Consider the following 25458-nt stretch of genomic DNA (forward strand, 5'->3'; position numbering starts at 1 on the left):
CATTGAGCAGTTGCACTTTTAGTTCAGCAAAGAATTTGGCGAGTTTTCCTTCTGGATATAAACACGTGCAGCACATCCCACTGCTCGAAACCCATGCCTTCAGTTTCATCATCCTCCACCAACCAGACTGATCTGGTCCCCTTTATATAACCACTTGTTTTTAATTCCTTCAGCATGAACATCCAAAGCCCAGCCGAGGTCTGCTTTTCTTGGTCTGATATCGAATGCTTTGCCGGTTGCATATCTGTTACATCACTCACTGCAGTGACGGCACTGTTTTTGCGCATCGAGTACATAATGAAAACGTTCATGAATAAAATATAAAATACACCCAACGATTTGCTCAATGCGTACAAAAACGTCTGCAAAATAATACGTCAAGTAAGAGATCATGATATGGAGAGATCCAGAAATGGGTTTAATCTAGCAGCAGTTCCTTGTAACTGCATTTACTTTTTTCTTCTTCTTTTTTTTAACGGTTAAAATGAAACTAGATTTATCCTCCCGCACTGCAGCAGTTTCTGGTACTCATTTTTCCAAATTTTCATAAAATCTAATCTGCAGGGAAAATAGTGACTTATATTAGGATATTAAGACTGCCTGTGAGACTCTGACACAGATCTGCTGTGCTGAGACTGAACACACGATGCCTGTCACAGCCAGAAACTTGCACAGGTCTACAACTCTAACTACACAGGTCAGTGAGAATTTCTTCACAGGAAGTTCTCCGGAGACGTGTCGGTGTCGTCAGAACACAGCCGTTTGCGTCTCGCTGATGCAAAAAGTACGACACACAACAGTCACAGGAAGCCAGTTGACTGCATACTAACCATGACGAGGCCATCCTTAAAAAAAATCCGTTTCCTGTCCACCGGGCGAGCAAAAAAATTTTCAGTCGGGAGGGAGGGATTTTTTTTTTATATATATATATGGATGGATAAGAAATCGGAATGCTGTGTTTGCTTTTTCTTTCAGTACTTTTTTATTACAAAAGCAGACATTTAATAAAATGACAGTTTAATCAACTGAAACTTGTACAAAAACTTTAAGTTAGCAATTTAAATGCTGACTGCAACATTTGCAAAACTTTTACAAAGGTACTTAAAATGTCCGACACACGGACTTTTTATAGTTCTAAATCGACCGTTAGGTAGAGGTCTGCGCGGGTCGGATTTTTCAGTCCCGCTCCCGCCCGTGCCCGCATTGTGCAGTCCAACTCCTGCCCGCCCCCGCAAAGAATTATGATTTTTCAGTCCTGCTCCCGCCCGCGCCCACAAAGAATTATGATTTTCAGTCCCGCTCCCGCCTGCGCCTGCCATATTTTGTCCCGCTCCCGCCCGCAAATCCTGCATGATGCAGACGTTCACGTTATTTCTCAGGAAAGTTCTTGTCTTGACACAGCGTGATGGTGCCCCGCCCCTACTTTGAGTGGATTTGAGCATAAATATCAACAGCTCACGTTCGTTATTATTTACCTTGTTTCTGAATTCAGCATGTAGTGTCTCTAATAATAATAATTAGTGCTGTCAAGCGATTAAAATATTTAATCGCGAATCGCACATTTTTGTCACATGAGAAACCATTGTAATTCTCTGATCAGCATAAAAAAGTGAATGGGCTTGCTTTGTACCAATGTGTGGGGTTGTGTTTTTTTTTTATTGCGAAGCAGAGCTAGCAAGAGAACCATGAAGTGATTTACTACTTGAGTTAGTCTACAACTCTGCTCAGAGAGACAGGTTACACAGTGATGGTAGGCTTGACTCAATGCTATCCCAGAAATCCTTCCTGTAATATGAAAATTTGGCCGCCTCTGATTGGACAGCCAAATTTGCATATTACAGGAAGGATTTCTGGGATAGCATTGAGTCAAGCCTACCGTCACTGTGTAACCTGTTTAAAACACGTTTTTAGTTAGTGGGACTACAGCTTATCACTGCTCCCGCCTGAGCCTGCATATATGCACTCCCGCCTGCGCCTGCATATGTGCACTTCCGGTCCCGCCCGCGCCCGCAATGAGCTTTCAAAATTTGTCCCGCGCCGCACTGCTTTGCGGCGGGTCCCGCGGGACTTCTGCGGGAGTGCAGGGCTCTACCGTTAGGCCTAGTTTGGATGAAATTACACTATTAAAATGATCACTGAATGATTTGTTTTTCTGAATCTTTACTATTTTGTTGTTCGCTAGAATACCATTTTGCGATTTCATACTTAAGTTTGAAAACTCCGGATCTCCTTCCTTCATGGTGGCTGCCATTTTTTTGTGCCGCACGGCGCATGCGCAGAGCTGATTCGATTCTATATTCTGCGCGGAATGCAGGGCTTTCTACAAGCGCCGGTCGCCGGCCATACAGCCGACTACACAATTAAGTCCAGCCGGCTACTTTAATGACTATTATTTTTGTAGCCCACAGGCTCTAAATATTAATTTTCGATTTTAATAAAATTAAATGTTTATCTAACGGACTGACAATAATGTCAAACTGAAGCGCACTCATTTAAGTTGTGATTCGCACTGTTTGTACCGATAATAACCATAAATTCCCCGCCGACTTCGTTGATCAAGGGAGAGTAACTCATTCGCGGCCTCGACATGCGGTGTGTGTGTGTGTGCGCACTCGGCGGAGGCAGTAGTGTGTCGGAGGCGACGTCGGAGGGAACAGAAGCAGAGATCACGCTTATTTTGTCTCTGGTAAACCAGTCGTCTCTCGTTGAATTACGTGCTGGCATCAAAAGACACCGTTGGTTGTAAATGAACCCAAACTGAGTGGTTGGAGTGTATTTTCATACACAAATGGAGAAATGTTGGCTGAGTGTGTAATTGTGTAGCCGCCACTGCAGACCGTTGTCGTTGTTAATTCATAGCATGCTCAGCTGCGTGAATGTGTCATGCACCAAAAATAAGAGATTTACAAGGCAGGAACGCCTCATGATGCAATACGCAAGAAAAGAAAGAAGATTTACTGCCATTTTACTTTGTATTTGAGTAAAGTGAATAAATAAATGGTCTGTGGAAAATACATTTAATCCTGGGAACTGCGTGCACAGGAATTTATTTTGTCATGGCTGGCTAGTATGAGCCTTAGTGGAAAGCCCTGGGAATGCGGAAATGTCAAGTTCGATTTTAGATTTACGAACCCGAAAAAAATGTCGAAAAACCGGCGTTTAAAAAAAAATTTCAACCGCACAAACGGCACTCACCCAGCCGGTGGACCGGAAACAGAACATTGTTTAATAATGGCCCGAGATCGCAGCAGTTCAGTTCCCAATGGGAACCAAAGGGACGTCAGGCGGTGCAAGAGGAAAGATAAGACGACATGTTTCACAAAACAGCAAATAAATATGCTGAGCCATTAAAGGAGACGACATGACAGCAACGGTGCCGGTCTAGCCAGAAACGTAACCACAGTGCACTGCATTGCATTAGGTTCTGCAAGTCTTACAGGGGTACAGAAAACTGATCAAACAATAATGTCGATTTATAAGACGTCTAGTTTGGAATATCTACAGATGCTCAGGAACGTGTCAGGAACGTCAAGCTTCATTGGAATTCAGATGCCGTTTTGAATAATAGAGGCTCACAGTAAAGCTGCGAGGCTTGCATTGGTATGCAAGCATTGCGCTCCTAAATACATTATGAACCTGTGCATGTCTGTGCACCGTGCAATCATCTCTGCCAGATGGAAGACCGGCCTATCAAACCCCTTCTGCTTGTCAGAGAAGATGTATGAACGTCCTCTGCCGTCCTGGAGCTCAATCCCTATGCTTATTGCTCTCACTCTCCCTACAGCAAAGCCGTATTCCCTCGAACCTCTATCTAACTTTACTCCCCCCCTCCTTCTCTCACTCCCAGAGCCCCTTGCTTTTCCTGCGCGCTTGTTTTCTGCGCTTCGCTTGGCCGGCGCCAGGTGGTGTGCCGTCGTTTCATTCCATCCCATCAAATGACGTGAGCGCTGAGGGGACCTTCAGACGCCTGTGCTCACTCAAGAGTTACCAACCCAACCTGTCCGCTTTAATATTTAAACAGCCCTCCTGCTTTAATTCCCTCGCCATTTTCGACTGAGGTGTTCATCATAATGTTCATAAATCTTGCTAATAGCACGAAAAATACCAATGGTGTTGCCATTCATGCTGCTGGTTTCCATGTTAAAGCCCAAAACGCCATTCAGACTAGGCATTGCCACTATCTATATCTGCAGTGCTCAACATGTCCATACCTGGATGTGTTTTGAAATAACACAAGGTTTTGGATAATTTCTCTCAAAACCCTGTAGAAGACAAAATGAACACGACAACATCATAACAGCTGTGTAACATGCAGATACTGTCGCTCTGACGTAAACACTGACCATAAACATGTCATCAGCTGACCAATAAAACAGATGCAGCGCATACGAATGGAAGTCTCTCTCACTTCTCCTTCCTCTTCTTCTTCAAAATGGATTTATAGCAACGTCTGTTTAAACATCTGTTGAAACAAGGTCTTACTGGCTTCAAGTATACAAGAAGAAAACAAGTGTTGCGGAATAAGAAAACTGGTTCATAGTCAACGTTAGGCTTCTGTTAAAATCTCAGAGTTTTGTGCTGAATCTTGTTGCTAGGCAAAGAAAAAAAAAAGAATCTTTTGTGGGCGGCACGGTGGTGTAGTGGTTAGCGCTGTCGCCTCACAGCAAGAAGGTCCGGGTTCGAGGCCCGTGGCCGGTGAGGGCCTTTCTGTGTGGAGTTTGCATGTTCTCCCCGTGTCCGCGTGGGTTTCCTCCGGGTGCTCCGGTTTCCCCCACAGTCCAAAGACATGCAGGTTAGGTTAACTGGTGACTCTAAATTGAGCGTAGGTGTGAATGTGAGTGTGAATGGTTGTCTGTGTCTATGTGTCAGCCCTGTGATGACCTGGCGACTTGTCCAGGGTGTACCCCGCCTTTCGCCCGTAGTCAGCTGGGATAGGCTCCAGCTTGCCTGCGACCCTGTAGGACAGGATAAAGTGGCTAGAGATAATGAGATGAGATGAGAATCTTTTGTCAGATTTGTATGCAGAAGACCTTGCACAAGGACTCGCATAAATGAAAATATAGGTGGGCTGTGCTTAATCTTCAACCTCTCGAACGTATTCAAGAAAATCTTCTAATTGCGCCACATGCTGTGCTGCGATGCTGCAATTTTCGACATGTTTTGAATCAACTGCAAATACTTATTTACTAACTTCTTATCTGAAGAGGCAGAATTAGAGCATTTGTCAATAAAAGGGCTTTTATACTGAGATTAGTGCTTTCAAACGCTAATCTGAAACTCATCCAACCCTCAAGTCAATGACTCACTCAGCCTCCTGGCACTGGCAGATGCCAGCTGACTGAAGATGATGAGGACAGAGAAAGAAAGGCAGAGACAGAGAGAGAGAGAGAGAGAGAGAGAGAGAGAGAGATGTAACACGGTTCTACACCTAGACATGGCTTTTTTGGCTTGTCACCAATGTGGCTGTTTGGCTTGGATCCTTTTTAACCCCATAAACATTCATTAATAAAGCATTTGTGCGTGGGAATTACACACACGTCAGGAGTGGCACGTTGTCCCAGAACTTGGATAAATTTCAAGTGACGGTAATGAATTCGGGTAAACAAATAAGGAATAAAACATGATTAGAAGAAACTATTACACGGCTTTGTTCAATACTTGACTCTGATTGGTCAATTACAGCATTCTACGGTCTGCATAACAGACCGCTGCTATGGACCATGCTGTTAGTGGAGCAATAAAATCATTTTTAAATAAATATTTTGTCAAATTGATGATTTCTTCAGTAAGTAGTCATGTAGTAAGTAGGATAATGTACAGCGAGATGGCCACTATCACGAAATGAATCCCATGAGGGTGATTCAAGACCCTGATGAGAAGCATCACCCTTTCGGGGTTTCTTTCAGAATAATGACTGGCTCGCTTTACAGAACCACTGACAGGGTATTGTGGTGCGGATTACCACCACCACAGAGTTATGGGTCACCACTCGAAAGCAGCAATTTGCCAACTCTAACCATCTCTCATCTCATCTCATCATCTCTAGCCGCTTTATCCTGTTCTACAGGGTCGCAGGCAAGCTGGAGCCTATCCCAGCTGACTACGGGGGAAAGGCGGGGTACACCCTGGACAAGTCGCCAGGTCATCACAGGGCTGACACATAGACACAGACAACCATTCACACTCACATTCACACCTACGCTCAATTTAGAGTCACCAGTTAACCTAACCTGCATGTCTTTGGACTGTGGGGGAAACCGGAGCACCCGGAGGAAACCCACGCGGACACGGGGAGAACATGCAAACTCCGCACAGAAAGGCCCTCGCCGGCCACGGGGCTCGAACCCGGACCTTCTTGCTGTGAGGCGACAGCGCTAACCACTACACCACCGTGCCGCCCCAACTCTAACCATTTTTTATTTATTAAAGAACAACACGCATACCTTTTATCCATTTATATGTGCATTTTATGTTGAAACAAGTTGGTTCTGGTTATGAGGTTATTACATTAGAAAACCAAAAACAGCCCTTCATTCGCTCCTCTTTTTTCCCTCTTTGTTTTGAAGCTAATGATATGACAAATGCAGTGTGAAAAACCACAAAGCACAAAGTGAAAGATCCAGAGGACTTTCTCTTTGGCAGAAAACTTAAAGGGACTGTCCATCCATCCATCCATCCATCCATCCATCCATCCATTATCTATAACCGCTTATCCTGTGCAGGGTCGCAGGCAAGCTGGAGCCTATCCCAGCTGACTACGGGCGAAAGGCAGGGTACACCCTGGACAAGTCGCCAGGTCATCGCAGGGCGACACATATAGACAAACAACCATTCACACTCACATTCACACCTACGGTCAATTTAGAGTCACCAGTTAACCTAACCTGCATGTCTTTGGACTGTGGGGGAAACCGGAGCACCCGGAGGAAACCCACGCGGACACGGGGAGAACATGCAAACTCCGCACAGAAAGGCCCTCGCCGGCCGCGAACCCAGGACTTTCTTGCTGTGAGGCGACAGTGCTAACCACTACACCACCGTGCTGCCCTTAAAGGGACTGCTTTACCTTAAAATATCGAAACTGTCTAAATTTCACGACTGCAAGTTAATACGTTTTTCTCTGTTAAACACAGAGAAAATGATTTTTAATGATTTTTAATGAACTTCGTCCTGAGTTGTTACTAGAAGAACGTATTAGAAAGAATGAATTAACGTAAACCTGTGATTTAAATTACAGCCGGCCTTTCAATTTCATAAAATCGGTGAAATTTAGTTCCCACTGAAATTTTTCTGTAATATCGAAAAAATATCAGGCCATTCTGTGACTGGGAAGGCATTTAAGGGGCATTGAAGGGATTCCCGAGCAAATAATGTGCATGAAATCGCTCGCTTCGTGCAGTCAAGCAGACAGAGGAACTCAGGGTGCGCGTGCGCATGCTTACCTTCAGCTTCTTCTTCTTCATCTTTTGGGTTTAACGGCAGCTGGCATCCACAGTGTTGCATTACCGCCATCTACAGGTTTACCTTTGAGCGTGCCATCATTCTGTCGCTAAACGAACAGCTGATCACACCGAGGTGCTCGTTGAGCGCCGATATTTATTAGTTTGGTCCTGCGTTTCCTTTCCTTCGTATATAACATAACATCTTTTCTTCTCGCTTTCTTTCCGTTACTGTAGTCGGTCTTTCACGTTTCATTTGCATCCTCCATTTTCCTCTCCTGTTTCAAATTTCTATCCCACAATGCCTTGTGCGAACGGGGAAAGCCCACCACGTGTTGCATGACGTAGTATCTTGTATCGGGTCATGGTGAAGCAGGAAAAAACAGCAGAGAATTTAGGGCCACGTGGAGATAAATTCATTAATTGTTCTATTAAAAAAATGGAAGTCTGTGATTCGAATTCAGTAGCTTTCGGTCCACTAAACAAAAATAACTGGGTGTCGGGGAAAATTCTTTTTATGACCTGCAATTGAAAAATCCGAAAGGCAGTCTAGCTTTAAATTACCGTACAGCCGGCGCTACTGCCCAAGCCATGCTGTTATGAAGAAGAAGAGAGGGTCCCATATACGATTCGTACATTGGGGGAGTGCCTGTTAGAGAGCGCACTTGTCCTGGGCCATCGGCATAGTGAGGTAGGGTGGCCAGTTCCTTTCCTCGCCGCCTTACTTCCCCCAGTGTTTCCACCAGGTCCCCATTCACTGCTGGGTGGACAGGGAGCGAGCCCCAGATCCCCGTCGAGCCGAGGCTCGAACCGGGGACCGTTCGCTTAGTGGTCAAGCGCTCTAACCACTTGGCCACTTCGCCACTTCGCCTCCCATGCTGTTATAGAAAATTCCAAATCAGACCGATTGCGTCCTCCTAGTTATAAAAATAAACAGGTTCAATACACTTTCATTTAGTCAATTTCCAAAAAAAAAAAAAAGTGATTCTATTACCTGGACTTCACGTAAACACTTTAGACTAATTGGATTGTCCGGTATTACAGGGAATATCGATACACAATGTTCTATGTAACTCTGCATGAATCAACCCTGCTAACAGATGGTATTCTGGTTTATAACTGAGTTTGCGATAGCACCGCAGGCCTATCCTCTCTCATTACCCACAATCCTATGTGACTGCGTATCTGGGATCATCTGGCGGCGACTGCGCTGCTTACGCGGCCTCTGATCTTAAGGCCAGTTGAATCTGCAGCTATAAACGCCAAATCAATTTCTGACAGATAATAAAGAGGCTCATGTTTTACATCAGGGAAATGCTATTTTACTATGTGAGCTGGTAATATATGGCCCCGCTAACTGAAAACACAGCTATGCGATAAAAGAACGGGAATAAAACAAGGGCAAAGCAGAGTAGAAGGGGGAGCAGTGGGGGGGGGGGGACAACCCAAAAAACAGCAAGACCTGGCGGCAGGATGACGGTATGGTACTGCTGGGACCTCTGTCTGCAAACGCTTTTGAAAATATCACATGACAGGAGCCATGTGTTAAAAATTAGAGCAAGTTAAGTCCTCTGCTTGGAAAAATATGTAGACAATTTATGAAATGTAGCCCAGGATGGAGATTTACTAAGTCGAACCAGATTCAGAAAACAACTAATGCTGCCCTTCATCAGTGTGCGCATAGGAAAACTATCTCTCTCATTCACTGTCCCTCCTCCCATCCACTTCATGAGACCCTTAAAACGATTTGAGTCACATCTGGAAGGCTGGAGACGCACGAGATGGTGGAGTATGTGACCTAACATCAGAGCACTTCCACCGCCGGTGCGTTTGTGTGTGTCTATGCGTGTGTGTGTGTACTGTAGTGGCCTTGCTAATGGCTTTGAGAGGAAGAGACTGAGGCTTAGCTTCAGGCAGGAGCTCCATCCTAAACACACTAACTGCCAACGCAGCTCTTAAATGACTAAAAGCATGTGCGTAACGCGTGAACTTGGGGAGTTTCATGCGCTATTAAACTTAACTCAGAGAGTTGGACACCCTATCCAGTAGTAAAGCTTTAACCTGGATGTTTTGGATGAAACATGTGGCAAAAGAGAGCTGGATGGAAACATCTACAAAAATTTAAAAAGGTTTCGAGTTAAAGCCATGTCAGAAAGGAGATGCGATAAAGAGTGACAAACAGATTTTCTGGATTTTCAGATTTGTTGTATATGCTCGTGTGTGTGTGTGTGTGTGTGGCCAGCACTGTTTTTATTAGCAGGCCTGAGGAAAGCTGGTGAACCCCAAGGAAAACCTTTGCAGACGCAGAGAGAACACTCTGCACAGGCAGAAATCCGAGCTCTGGATCAAACCGGGGATGATGTTGTTTCTGAAATCCGTGCAGGTTTTGACTGGGAACTTTGGCGAAACAAACAGACAGGGTCATGTACAGTACAACCCCGATTCCAAAAAAGTTGGGACAAAGTACAAGTTGTAAATAAAAACGGAATGCAATGATGTGGAAGTTTCAAAATTCCATATTTTATTCAGAATAGAACATAGATGACATATCAAATGTTTAAACTGAGAAAATGTATCATTTAAAGAGAAAAATGAGGTGATTTTAAATTTCATGACAATAACACATCTCAAAAAAGTTGGGACAAGGCCATGTTTACCACTGTGAGACATCCCCTTTTCTCTTTACAACAGTCTGTAAACGTCTGGGGACTGAGGAGACAAGTTGCTCAAGTTTAGGGATAGGAATGTTAACCCATTCTTGTCTAATGTAGGATTCTAGTTGCTCAACTGTCTTAGGACTTTTTTGTCGTATCTTGCGTTTTATGATGCGCCAAATGTTTTCTATGGGTGAAAGATCTGGACTGCAGGCTGGCCAGTTCAGTACCCGGACCCTTCTTCTACGCAGCCATGATGCTGTAATTGATGCAGTATGTGGTTTGGCATTGTCATGTTGGAAAATGCAAGGTCTTCCCTGAAAGAGACGCCGTCTGGATGGGAGCATATGTTGCTCTAGAACCTGGATATACCTTTCAGCATTGATGGGGTCTTTCCAGATGTGTAAGCTGCCCATGCCACACGCACTAATGCAACCCCATACCATCAGAGATGCAGGCTTCTGAACTGAGCGCTGATAACAACTTGGGTCGTCCTTCTCCTCTTTAGTCCGAATGACACGGCGTCCCTGATTTCCATAAAGAACTTCACATTTTGATTCGTCTGACCACAGAACAGTTTTCCACTTTGCCACAGTCCATTTTAAATGAGCCTTGGCCCAGAGAAGACGTCTGCGCTTCTGGATCATGTTTAGATACGGCTTCTTCTTTGAACTATAGAGTTTTAGCTGGCAACGGCGGATGGCACGGTGAATTGTGTTCACAGATAATGTTCTCTGGAAATATTCCTGAGCCCATTTTGTGATTTCCAATACAGAAGCATGCCTGTATGTGATGCAGTGGCGTCTAAGGGCCCGAAGATCACGGGCACCCAGTATGGTTTTCTGGCCTTGACCCTTACGCACAGAGATTCTTCCAGATTCTCTGAATCTTTTGATGATATTATGCACTGTAGATGATGATATGTTCAAACTCTTTGCAATTTTACACTGTCGAACTCCTTTCTGATATTGCTCCACTATTTGTCGGGGCAGAATTAGGGGGATTGGTGATCCTCTTCCCATCTTTACTTCTGAGAGCCGCTGCCACTCCAAGATGCTCTTTTTATACCCAGTCATGTTAATGACCTATTGCCAATTGACCTAATGAGTTGCAATTTGGTCCTCCAGCTGTTCCTTTTTTGTACCTTTAACTTTTCCAGCCTCTTATTGCCCCTGTCCCAACTTTTTTGAGATGTGTTGCTGTCATGAAATTTCAAATGAGCCAATGTTTGGCATGAAATTTCAAAACGTCTCACTTTCGACATTTGATATGTTGTCTATGTTCTATTGTGAATACAATATCAGTTTTTGAGATTTGTAAATTATTGCATTCCATTTTTATTTACAATTTGTACTTTGTCCCAACTTTTTTGGAATTGGGGTTGCAGTGTGCGTTATGGCTCATGGGTAACATGAAAGAACAAGGACTTTCCTACCCTGTCTACAATTCTGTAGGATTGCATTCTCATCCTCTCATCTTTACTGTAAAACAGTTTATACCATGGTGCTGTTGTATTCTTGATTCTGATTTTGTCATCAAAAGCTAATAATAAGCAGATTTAAAATAAAAAAAAAATCAAATCACGGATATGGTGACGTATTCTGTTGAGAGACGTTTATTTGGTTATGGAACGAATCTCCAGTTTTGGTGCTTTATATTTTTAGTCAGTAAGTGACTATAATAGTCTAGGACTTTATAATAGTCTGTAACAATTCACGATACTGGGTTCATGACTGGATTTTCCCACAATATTTCTCATCTCATCTCATTATCTCTAGCTGCTTTATCCTGTTCTACAGGGTCGCAGGCAAGCTGGAGCCTATCCCAGCTGACTACGGGCGAAAGGCGGGGTACACCCTGGACAAGTCGCCAGGTCATCACAGGACTGACACATAGACACAGACAACCATTCACACTCACATTCACACCTACGCTCAATTTAGAGTCACCAGTTAACCTAACCTGCATGTCTTTGGACTGTGGGGGAAACCGGAGCACCCGGAGGAAACCCACGCGGACACGGGGAGAACATGCAAACTCCACACAGAAAGGCCCTCGCCGGCCACGGGGCTCGAACCCAGGACCTTCTTGCTGTGAGGCGACAGGGCTAGCCACTACACCACCGTGCCGCCCCACAATATTTTTGAAAAGAAAAAAAAAATTAAATGAAGAAAATGTTATTACACAAAAAATGCACCATTTATTTTCCTATTATTTATAAATGTACATATTCCTTTTGTTAAATTAAAATAAACTTCTTTTTCTTAATAACCAACAGTAATTATTTACCCACATTTACAAAGGTTGGAGTATAATAGCCTATTAGCTAGAATAGTCCTTTCATTAAAAATGAAAACGTTAAAAATAAATAGGGGGCGGCACGGTGGTGTAGTGGTTAGTGCTGTCGCCTCACAGCAAGAAGGTCCGGGTTCGAGCCCCTGTGTGGAGTTTGCATGTTCTCCCCGTGTCCGCGTGGGTTTCCTCCGGGTGCTCCGGTTTCCCCCACAGTCCAAAGACATGCAGGTTAGGTTAACTGGTGACTCTAAATTGAGCGTAGGTGTGAATGTGAGTGTGAATGGTTGTCTGTGTCTATGTGTCAGCCCTGTGATGACCTGGCGACTTGTCCAGGGTGTACCCCGCCTTTCGCCCGTAGTCAGCTGGGATAGGCTCCAGCTTGCCTGCGACCCGGTAGAACAGGATAAAGCGGCTACAGATAATGAGATGAGATGAGAAAAACAAATAGGCCTTTTCTTTTTGAACCTTTGGCCCGTGAGTTGGCCTAGTGGTTAGCGTGTCTGCTTCTCGATCATGAGTTCTACTCATAGTCGGGTCATACCAAAGACCATCATAAAAATGGTACCTACTGCCGTCTGGCAAGGCACACTGCAATACAGATATGAGTGGGGAGTCAAACTCTCACGGTTACCAGAGGACTCACCCCGCACTGTAATGTAGCTACGTAATAGGTAAGAGACCGAGGGCTACGGAGATCAGCGCCGCATGGCGTGGGAAGGACTTTGATTTTTGAACCTTTATGAAGAGTTGTACCACCTTCATTTTTCTTCCCTTTTCTTTATCTTTCAGCAGTCTGCAAAAACAGAGCTTTAATCTATTTGTACACTCAATCGCACAACAGCTCTTTCCCATTTTTGTGTTTTCGCAACATTAGAGCTGTGCTACTTCCATATCAAGTGAGTCACGTGCGGGCCCGCTGTTTTACAGTATTGTCTAAACGACACAATTACAGCCAGGAAAAACTACAAGATTACGCAGGCTGATGATAATAATCACAATTCGTTTTGTATTTCATCACTTCCAATCATAAATCGTCGCACGATTTATCGTTACACGCCTAATTAACACCCTGAAAATTATATAGTTATTGGCAAGTCGCTGTGGTATGACAGGAATACGGCACTTTGGGATGCGTCGTTATGGGAGAATAATAAACGTTGGGCTGGTATTATCACATCATATCGAAATAAATTCCCATGCATAATAAATATCATTATGAGTTAGGCAGATGGATGTAGAGAGGTTACAGAGTCTTATTACAACATAATAAACGAAATAATAAAACTGTGTCTCGTCTTAGATTCAGAGTGACACGCATAATAACAAAACTATCCATACACAGATGGTATGTTTTGGGTTTTTTTTTTTCCCACAGTCAATATAATGTATTATATAAAATAACAAAGCTATAACTTTGGATAACTATACAGTATGTAGGTCATGACTTGTTCATTCATATAATATAATATAATATAATATAATATAATATAATATAATATAATATAATATAATATAATATAATAATAAGCCTGTATTTACCCATTAGCATCTTTCATTGACTGATCAGAATGTGTTCCTGCGACCATATAAGTGGAATCTACAGTGGCTCTGGCTAATGCAGGAGGCAGAAAGCGCAGGCGGAGCAGAGAGAGCACGCCAGTCCCTGCCACAGATGGATGGCACTGAGATTGGCACGGCGCCAGCAGAGCGAACAGATTGCCCGTCGCGCGAGGCCTGGAGGAACGGTAGCTCCAGCGCAGATGGGTGTCCGAAATAGCCCGGTGTCAGTTCTGCTCAAGTGTCCCTGACCTGGCACGCGCTCTCATGCGCAGCTGCTTCCTCCAGACCCCTCCAGCAGGCACACACACACACACACACACACTTCAACTGAAAACAAAGGCGTGCATTTAGGAGAAGTAAAAGCTTTTGGAGGGCTCTTATGTAAATCAGGCCAGAATGCAAACAACTGAATGTATGGATGTATACAACTTAAAATGCTGAGTGTAAAATCAAACCCAAACTGAATAAACAGCAGTAGAAGAGAAACAGCGAGAGGGAGCGAGGATGGAGCGGGTGGGTAGGTTGGCAGTGCCGCAGTGCCCATAGCACACAGGAGAGCAGCATGGCGGGCAACGCCAGCAGAGACTGTCTCACAACACCATCTGTGAAGACCAGAGAGCACACAGCACTCAACCCCCATACACACACAAGCTGCCAGCTGCACTCTCGCACCCTCCCTCCCTCCCTCCCTCCCTCCCTCCCTCCCTTTCAGCCTGTTCCACTTTACTTCTTCATCCTATTTCTTTTCCGTACACTTTCCTCCATCCTGAGCACACCTTTGGCCAGACACAGTGTTGACAAACTATCCAGTGCACTCACGCCGTATCCATCGCTTAAAATTCCACAAATCCTGTTCAGGAACTGTTTTTCTTTCCAGATGTTTGCCAAAATTCGAATAATGCATATAAAATCGACATCAGTAATACGCCACGTTTCGTTCGTGTGAGTGCATGTGTGTGTGTGTCCAGCCTCATCACACCTATAGCGTCTCAGATAAATACTCTCTCCTCTGCGTGTAGGATGGATGTGAAGTACTGACAGGGGCACTTGTGGCACACACAACACAAACCTTCACACTGAGTCACACAATACCCACTTACTGGCGCGCACACACACCTCGTTTACTGCCTCCTCCCAGCTGGCTCGACGCAGCCACACACTCTCCAGCATGTGAGAGAAAGATGGAGAGCACTAAAGCAAGAAAAGTTGATGAGCGTTTAAAAAAAAAAACAGAACCGGTGAAGGAAGCGAAAGAGAAAAGAGTGCTGCTTGCACTGTCTGATGCTCTCCTTCTCAAGAAGAAGAGGGGGAAGGAAAAAAAAAGGAAAGAGCACAGGCCACTTCTGTGATTTCCCACACATCTGCTCCAGCTTATTGCGCACTCAGCTCTTATTTTATTTTATTTTTTTACGACAGCACCTAAGGAACACAACATCTGAGTCCGGGGAGTTGTTTAGATGTTAAAGGGGTGATGAATTCAAGACGAAAACCTCACCTTGTTGTGTGTTACATTAAAGTGGCATTCCACCATTGGATGTATTTTTTTGGCATAAAATACAATATATTTTATGACAACATGACTAGACAGAGAAATCTTTTAGCTTCAAAATGATATATCAAACATAATTTTTTGACAACGACAAGTATATTTATGGGGCGGCACGGTGGTGTAGTGGTTAGCGCTGTCGCCTCACAGCAAGAAGGTCCTGGGTTCGAGCCCCGGGGCCGGCGAGGGCCTTTCTGTGTGGAGTTTGCATGTTCTCCCCGTGTCCGCGTGGGTTTCCTCCGGGTGCTCCGGTTTCCCCCACAGTCCAAAGACATGCAGGTTAGGTTAACTGGTGACTCTAAATTGACCGTAGGTGTGAATGTGAGTGTGAATGGTTGTCTGTGTCTATGTGTCAGCCCTGTGATGACCTGGCGACTTGTCCAGGGTGTACCCCGCCTTTCGCCCGTAGTCAGCTGGGATAGGCTCCAGCTTGCCTGCGACCCTGTAGAACAGGATAAAGCGGCTACAGATAATGAGATGAGATGAAGCATATTAATTTTGCGACCAAAGTCACCTACCCTTTTAATTTCCGCGCGTGATGTCATCGGCAGGTTCCCCTTCTTGTGTACCACGTGACGTGTGATGTGGCACATATTATCAGCAATGGCGGATAGAACGCGATAAAAATAATACCAATAAATCTAGCTAATACCAATAAATCTAGCTAACTGAAAGATTAACTCAAAATTTTTCGCAATTTTTTTGGCCCCCATATACGAGGAGAAATGACTCTCTCACTTTGGGGGTTTCCTGGTCTAAAAATAGACCGACACGTGGTACACAAGAAGGGGAACCTGCCGATGACATCACGTTTCACTACCGCGCGGAAATTAAAAGGGTAGGTGACTTTGGTCGCAAAATTAATATACTTGTCGTTGTCAAAAAATTACGTTTGATATTTCATTTTGAAGCTAAAAGATTTCTCTGTCTAGTCATGTTGTCATAAAATATATTGTATTTTATGCCAAAAAAATACATCCAATGGTGGAATGCCACTTTAACGTATTAAAACAGACGTGCCGGTATCGACAGTTTTGTGGAGCATTTACAAATTTTGCGACAGTAACATGGGAGACATCAGGAATACGGAATGAAATTTACTGCACGCCTTTTCCCAAACCAAACGTGAATACAATTCGCACGGCACGAAAGCTGATTCGCTGAAGGGACGCAAAGACGCGTATTAGCTTCGGGAAGCACTTCTTTTCGCAGCAAACGAAACGGTTTTGTTCGGTTCGAAAATGAAGGAGTTAATTCTCATCTCATCTGATTATCTGTAGCCGCTTTATCCTGTTCTACAGGGTCGCAGGCAAGCTGGAGCCTATCCCAGCTGACTACGGGCGAAAGGCGGGGTACACCCTGGACAAGTCGCCAGGTCATCACAGGGCTGACACATAGACACAGACAACCATTCACACTCACATTCACACCTACGGTCAATTTAGAGTCACCAGTTAACCTAACCTGCATGTCTTTGGACTGTGGGGGAAACCGGAGCACCCGGAGGAAACCCACGCGGACACGGGGAGAACATGCAAACTCCACACAGAAAGGCCCTCGCCGGCCACGGGGCTCGAACCCGGACCTTCTTGCTGTGAGGCGACAGCGCTAACCACTACACCACCGTGCCGCCCTAAAGGAGTTAATTAATAAACTAATTACTAATTCGCCATCAGTTTTCTCACGGTTTCTTGGGGAAAAATGACCCGCCTCTTCCACTGACGTACGCTGTAAAATTCAGGATTTTCTCTCTGCTCACGAGGATTTTCTCAGTAACAATGTCGGCACCAATGTAAACCAAGGCAAATAAATGTCTGTATGTAATTAGGTCACTCAGAAAGGAAGGGTTTCTCAGGTAGACGTAGATCGACTTTTTAATACTTCAGCTTTACCTCTTTTTTTTTTTTTTGCATGGGCTCTGTATTTATGCCGCTTCCGACTCAGATCTTATACAAATTCAGAATTTTTTTATACAGATGTTACAAAAAGAATTATTCTATCTACACTACCATTCAAAAGTTTGGGGTCACTTTGAAATGTCCTTATTTTTGAAAGAAAAGCACTGTTCTTTTCAATGACGATCACTTTAAACTAATCAGAAATCCACTCTATACATTGCTAATGTGGTAAATGACTATTCTAGCTGCAAATGTCTGGTTTCTGGTGCAATATCTCCATAGGTGTATAGAGGCCCATTTCCAGCAACTATCACTCCAGTGTTCTAATCAGGGCTTTGAACCGGTTCAAGGAACGAAAACGAAAACCGGGAACTTTTTCTATTTCACATGGAACAGAAACGAAACCAGAAACTTTATTATTTTTTATGTTCCGGAACAGAAACGCTTATTAAAAATAATGGTAACCGGTTAATACCGGTTTTTATTTCGTTCCTCAAAGTTTCCGTAGCCTACAAATAAAAAAGTCATTCTTCTCCTGCCCAAGTTTCTATGACCCGCTAGGGTTCACTTCCTGTGTGACGTTCGCTGACTGAATGTAGAGAGCGGGAGGGTGGACTACTATCACGTCTCCACATCTTAAATAAGAGGTGAATATTGCAGTCTATCGTTATTCAAAAACGTCAATTTCAAACACGATATCAATATATTTGTCCACGTTAATGAGAGGCTCGTGAACATTAAATGACGTTAACCTCTGTTAGCCTATCAATGCATAGGGCCTGACTAGCCTTTGGTAACACACTAAACGAATTCTCTTTCATTTTTGGCACTTTTTCTGTTTGTGCAGATGGGAAGACGTACTGAGAATCCAAATCGCCAACATTTGAAAAAATTGTTTTGAATTATTTCTTGTCTTATTTAATGAAGGTTGTAATAGAATTAGCCTACATTTGGCTTAAGCTGGATGAGACAGAGACATAATTTTATAGCCATTTGCTAAACAGCTGACAGGGAACGTAATTAACCGTTCCGGGAACGAAATTTTTTTGTTCTAACCGGTTCGGGAACGTCTATTTAATGGTGGAACCCAAAACCGGAAACGTTAAAATTCCGTTTCTGTTCGGAACGAACCAATAGGAAAACAATTCTGGTTCAAAGCCCTGATTCTAATGGTACAATGTGTTTGCTCATTGCCTCAGAAGGCTAATGGATGATTAGAAAACCCTTGTACAATCATGTTAGCACAGCTGAAAACAGTTGAGCTCTTTAGAGAAGCTATAAAACTGACCTTCCTTTGAGCAGATTGAGTTTCTGGAGCATCACATTTGTGGGGTCGATTAAATGCTCAAAATGGCCAGAAAAATGTCTCGACTATATTTTCTATTCATTTTACAACTTATGGTGGGAAATAAAAGTGTGACTTTTCATGGAAAACACAAAATTGTCTGGGTGACCCCAAACTTTTGAATGGTAGTGTACATCTTACGATCCAGGAGATGGTAGTAAAGTTCAATAGCGACAAAACATAGCCAATGTAGGAATATGATGACTCTATATGACGATCTGCATTCAGAGGTACCAGCAACCCTCTGGGGTACACACGTAGGCTCGTCGCTCAAATGTATTCCAGACATCAGTTGCCACGGGAGCACTTGGGAACAGTGGTTTCAAAATATCTCGCAAATAAACAAATTGAGCGAAAAGTCGATCTTTATGTTTGTCCTTTGAATTTGTTCTTAACGATGTAACCACTAAAGTGATGAAAATAGTCGGGACTATGTTTTGTCATGGAGGCCGCCATAACTCCATCGTGCGTGATGTTATTTTCCGCGAGCACAGCGGAGGTGTACAAGTGCATGCTGTACTATCCATCCATCCATTATCTCTAGCTGCTTTATCCTGTTCTACAGGGTCGCAGGCGAGCTGGAGCCTATCCCAGCTGACTACAGGCGAAAGGCGGGGTACACCCTGGACAAGTCGCCAGGTCATCACAGGGCTGACACATAGACACAGACGACCATTCACACCTACGGTCAATTTAGAGCCACCAATTAGCCTAACCTGCATGTTTTTGGACTGTCAGGGACACGCGGACAACATGCGAACTCCATACAGAAAGGCCCTCGCTGTCTGCTGGGCTCGAACCCGGACCTTCTTGCTGTGAGGCGACAGTGCTAACCACTACATCACCGTGACTATAGTATAATATTACGCTCTAGCGTGACTTCTCGGTCAATTTATTTGCATTTCTCGACAAAAATTAGGTCAGTGCAGTATTAGAAAAGGAATCCAAATAAAGCAGGGGCCTGTTTATTTTTTAAAAATTTACCTGCTTATCTTATCTTCCATCCGTTTGATGCGTGACACAGCACTGCCGGTGTTTTGCGGTGAAACAAAGTCGGGATCGCGTCTGGCTTCAGTTGTCGTTTCTGCCTCGTGTCTCGCTTCTTCCCAGTGATTCTTTCATCCAAGTCCTCCACAAATCCGCAATCTGCCGTGAAACGCTCGCTGCACAGTTTGCTGCTTTCTCCAGGAGTAAAGTTTTCTCGCTTTACTTGATGAAGCAACACAGCCAAACGTCTTGGATCCAGGACGTTATGAAGAAGACGTGTGGAATCCTACATCACGCAGCACCACGCTCGTTTTCGTCTCCTAATACAGTACATCCATCTACTGTATCTGGCTAATCCGGTACGGCCGCGCCCGGGGAAACTCCCACCGGACTGGTGTTACAACTTTAATGCGTTTTTTTTTTAAGCTAAAGTCCGATTCATTTTTTTTCATCTCGAACATCTTGTATTAATGTATAATGATGACATTTCATAACCCTGTAATTTCAAAATTTCCTGCTTAATCGCTTTAATGTGAAACAAACAGGCTGTGCTAAGTTGCCAGTAAATAAGTTTCATCTGGACATATAAAGTGGCTCTGGTTGCAGATGTGAACATCATAGAATGTCGCTGGTGATGGTGCCTTTGTTCATCTCATCTCATTATCTCTAGCCGCTTTATCCTTCTACAGGGTTGCAGGCAAGCTGGAGCCTATCCCAGCTGACTACGGGCGAAAGGCGGGGTACACCCTGGACAAGTCGCCAGGTCATCACAGGGCTGACACATAGACACAGACAACCATTCACACTCACATTCACACCTACGGTCAATTTAGAGCCACCAGTTAACCTAACCTGCATGTCTTTGGACTGTGGGGGAAACCGGAGCACCCGGAGGAAACCCATGCGGACACGAGGAGAACATGCAAACTCCGCACAGAAAGGCCCTCGCCGGCCACGGGGCTCGAACCCAGGACCTTCTTGCTGTGAGGCGACAGCGCTAACCACTACACCACCGTGCCGCCCTCGGTGCCTTTGTTATTAAAAAAAAAATAAAGTTATAAAAAATTACTATATTTATCTTAATATCAATATTTTTATCCTTATTATTATTATTATTGTCATATCACCTCGCCACATCGACCTTATGTGTCGGATTTATGTGCTATTCCTGACAGCGGCCTGATATCTCGAGGCTGGTGAAAATGAAGGAATACATCATTCCCCATCTGGACGACCTGATCTGCATCCCTTCTTTCCTTCCTCTAAAATAACACAACCCCCTCCCTCTATCGTCATGTCAGGAGCGCATACAGCTGCAGCAGCAGCAGCCTCATTAAAAAAAGAAAAATCAATTTGGAGACTCCTAACAAAGGCATTCATCTGCTGCTGCTGCTGGGTTTTCAGTCTCCAGAGTGGCACTCCTCCCCCCCTCCTGCGTCTCTCTCTCTCTCGCTCTCTCTCTCTCCTCCCAAACTGCCATCGCCGCATGTGATTAACATATGTCTGGGCTTTCAGTCCCTGTCAGCTTGAAGGCATTTCTCCCAGCCACCTTAAACAGCAGATGAGCTCCATGTGGAGAAACGAGGGAGGGGGGGTAAAGACGGGTGGAGGCGCTGATTTTTCCTCCATCAAGTAGTATACTCTCTCTCTCTCTCTCTCTCTCTCTCAACATCTCGTTCTCTCTTCCAGCATCCTTCCTTCCTTCTTTCTTTCCTTCCTTCCTATTTCTTTCTCTCCCTCTCCTTCAAGCATCAGGGTCGCTTTGGTATGGTAAATCTAAAAACCCGGACCGTTTTATATCCTTTACGAAGATGCTTTTGATTAGAACGGTCCTGTTGATGTGCTGTACATACATTAAATCAAAACACCACGACGAGACTTGGAATAGTTATGCATTTAATGAGCTGTCGAATTATTACATCGAACGCGCTTGGACTCAAGCCGGAAAAACAAAAAACAAAGCACCAGGAACATTTAAATCGGTTGGAAATAAAATGGAAACTCATCAAAAAACAAACAAACGTGGTCCGTGTACTTTTACGTTCATTCGTTATTCTATTTTGGACGTCACATGAGAAATGAAAAAGGACTCGTTTATGAATTTTTACACTTGTGTATGACTTGTGAAATGGAATCCAGAGCCATGTTTTGATGTATTGTTAGTTATTGAAAATGAGTCATTGAACAGCAGATAAAGGGAAAAAGCAATTTTGAAAAATGCCGTTCTGAATTGCGTTTTAGTTTATTTAGAACTTAGGTTTTGGGTGGGGCGGTACGGTGGTGTAGTGGTTAGCGCTGTTGCCTCACAGCAAGAAGGTCCGGGTTCGAGCCCCGTGTCCCCGTGGGTTTCCTCCGGGTGCTCTGGTTTCCCCCACAGTCCAAAGACATGCAGGTTAGGTTAACTGGTGACTCTAAATTGACCGTAGGTGTGAGTATGAATGGTTGTCTGTGTCTATGTGTCAGCCCTGTGATGACCTGGCGACTTGTCCAGGGTGTACCCCGCCTTTCGCCCGTAGTCAGCTGGGATAGGCTCCAGCTTGCCTGCGACCCTGTAGAACAGGATAAAGCGGCTAGAGATAATGAGATGAATGAATGAGGTTTTGGGTGACCTGGAAGCCTAAGCTTGTGGGCGGGTTGGGAGCGTTATGGTTTGTTTATTCTCATCCGCATGACATGGCGTCTTTGGAGGCATATTCTGACTTAATTTGCGAAATGTTGCGAAGGCATGCTACGCATGCAGATATTTCACAGTCTTCTTCACGTAGATTCACCCGTTTAGGGCCTTTGAAGAGCATGTACTGCATAGCATCCATGATCCATGAACTCGCTGGAGGCCGATCTATATGGAAGCAATTTTGTACCAAAATGTTCATACAATACTTTTGAAATATCAAACAAAAACGACAAATCAAAATCCAAAAAAAGAACAAAAAGTCAAATTTTTTTTAGACTGGCAAACAAATTATTCGTGTAATCGTGCAAAATATCAGTCTATTACTCTTCAGAAACCTTTTATTTTTGTTCCGCGTCTTTCTCGGTTTTGTTTGACGTAATTTATTTTGGTTGCGATTCCAGCTTTCTCGTTTGCGCTCCCTGACTTTTTGCTTACAGTTTTGGCACAAACTTCACGTGTGGGCGGGCTGTCCAGGAATGCATTCCCATTGGCTAACTTGTGTTTGACTGACAGTTACGCTCAGCCATTCCCTACTCGGATTCTGGCGGACTGTTTGATGAGTGACCGATCCATTGACGGTAAACAAGGATGGAGTGGACTTCAGTGGCGACTATGATATTGAGTAGCTGTCAGTCAAACACAAGTTAGCCAATGGGAATGCATTCCTGGACAGCCCACCCACACGTGAAGTTTGTGCCAAAACTGCAAGCAAAAAGTCAGGGAGCGCAAACGAGAAAGCTGGAATCGCAACCAAAATAAATTACGTCAAACAAAACTGAGAAAATCGCGGAACAAAAATAAAAGGTTTCTGAAGAGTAACAGACTGATATTTTGCACGATTACACGAATAATTTGTTTGCCAGTCTAAAATAATTGATTTTTTGTTCTTTTTTTGTATTTTGATTTGTCGTTTTTGTTTGATATTTCAAAAGTATTGTATGAACATTTTGGCACAAAATTCGTCGTCGTGTGTTGTAAGTGAGACATGAGTGAGCGCGAGCCAGGCGGTGTAATTTACTTCCAGGTGAAATATAGCATCAGTTAAATGAAATTCAATAAAGGAATAAATCTCATCTCATCTCATTATCTCTAGCCGCTTCATCCTGTTCTACAGGGTCGCAGGCAAGCTGGAGCCTATCCCAGCTGACTACGGGCGAAAGGCGGGGTACACCCTGGACAAGTCGCCAGGTCATCACAGGGCTGACACATAGACACAGACAACCATTCACACTCACATTCACACCTACGGTCAATTTAGAGTCACCAGTTAACCTAACCTGCATGTCTTTGGACTGTGGGGGAAACCGGAGCACCCGGAGGAAACCCACGCGGACACGGGGAGAACATGCAAACTCCGCACAGAAAGGCCCTCGCCGGCCACGGGGCTCGAACCCAGGACCTTCTTGCTGTGAGGTGACAGCGCTAACCACTACACCACCGTGCCGCCCAAAGGAATAAATGAATATTACAAAATAAGAAAACGATCAGAAATGTTGTCCACTTTCCTAATACTACTATGTGATGATGGCAATACATTTCGAAAGCAAAATAGAGCCATTTCTGCCTGTATTGTTTTAAATAAAACACCAAGCTGCACCCTTTTTTAAATTTCATCTTTCATTCCAAAATAGAATAATGAACGAACGAAAAAGTACACGGACCAAACATCGACGCTTGTTTGGTATTTGGCTGAAAAGTACTGTAGAAAAGAAAAAAAAACATCATCCAACATTGAAATACCAACGGGCTTAACGAGTTTAACAAAATCTGACTTCTGCTGGCATGAATGAGCGCCAGAACGTCCAGCTTCCATGACGAAAAGCAACCAAAACGTTATAGGAGTGTGTGTGTGTGTGTGTGTGTGTGTGTGTGTGTGTGTGTGTGTGTGTGTGTGAAAATCTCGTCCGTATTCACATGTAACTGGCACGTATTTAGTCAGGAAGCTCACTGCACGAAAACAAAACAAACCACCAAAACAGTCCGATTCTGAGAGCACCCTGATCTCACTCGACATGCCAAAGGAGGAGTCGGGTGAAGAAGCGTGCTTTCAGCCTGCTGACTGCATTAACAACTTGAAAGAGCAATAAAAAGACAAGGGGAGAAACGGTGGAGCGTCACGGGCTCGTTTCGCCGCCTTTACCAGCTACAATGGCTCTGACTTTTGTCTTGAGAGCTTGCCAATCTGAATGGTTTGAAATACGCAGTCAATGAGCTCCTGATGAATGCCTGTCGTTCCCGTGATCCCTGTTTACCCCGGCGCTGCTTGACCCGTTGCTGGAAGAAGACGACGTCCTTTGTGGTCTGCCGATGCACAACAAAGGACACGAATTAGCCTGGCTTCTTCTTTTTTTTTTTTTTCCCCGCCCACTCAGCGCCTTTGCTTTTCCGCAGAACCCAACTTTCCACACAGCTGGAAATGGTTAACGCTATACGATGAGCACGGAGGCCAAGAAATACAGTGACAGAGAGAGAGAGAGAGAGAGAGAGAGGTAGATAAGAGGCACATGATTGTCTATAAAGAGTGAGGCCCTGTCCACACAGCAACGGATTCAGGTGAATCTGATAAAATTGTTTATCGTTTCGGCCTGGCGTCCACACGGCACCGGCGTTTTGGGGCACCCAAAACGAAATCTTTTGAGAACGGGTTCCAGAGTGGAAAAATCTGGCAACGGAGCCGTTGCGAAGTCGTCTGGATGAGTAGAACGGATTTGTTTACAATGACGTCACAACCACATGACTGTCAGTGCTTCACGCCGGGTAGAAGTGGAACGAACTCGATGCGAGTTGTCAACGAATCCTATAAGTTGGTTCATGAAACGCGCTTACAAAATATTTTCACTGTGAATATTTATTGTGTAATGGTGCAAAGTGAGACAGAGAGAGAGAGAGAGAGAGAGTGAGAGAATAGCCCTTAGGGCAGAGTCAATCCCGCCAGCAAAAATAGGGAAAAAAAAGGAGCGATCTCACCTCTTCAGATGTTTATTCCGGACCATTAAAGAATTCTGGAGGATATCAGAATGTTGGCGTACCGGCTTCCATCTACCCCCGTTCATTCCTCTT

The 25458-nt window shown here is 44.3% G+C and overlaps 1 protein-coding gene across 5 annotated transcripts in view; it reads right to left on the reverse strand.

The window, feature by feature from the left end:
* Window positions 1-25458, reverse strand: part of runx1t1 (RUNX1 partner transcriptional co-repressor 1) — a 135899-nt gene that overhangs the window by 89587 nt on the left and 20854 nt on the right. Inside the window, exon 1 of one of the 5 annotated variants that reach the window (XM_060904744.1) lies at window positions 19722-19900. The exons of 3 other annotated variants lie outside the window; for them this stretch is intronic. Coding sequence is in view for 1 of the 2 variants with exons in the window: in XM_060904743.1 (XP_060760726.1) it covers window positions 13928-13937 (10 nt within the window). In the remaining variant the exon portion in view is untranslated. Of the gene's footprint in view, window positions 1-13927; window positions 14220-19721; window positions 19901-25458 lie in introns of those variants that run through there. One more of the 5 variants, XM_060904743.1, reaches the window with a different exon arrangement.

The sequence above is a fragment of the Neoarius graeffei genome, chromosome 22 (assembly GCF_027579695.1).
Source record: "Neoarius graeffei isolate fNeoGra1 chromosome 22, fNeoGra1.pri, whole genome shotgun sequence".
In the NCBI taxonomy this organism is placed as follows: Eukaryota; Metazoa; Chordata; class Actinopteri; order Siluriformes; family Ariidae; genus Neoarius; species Neoarius graeffei.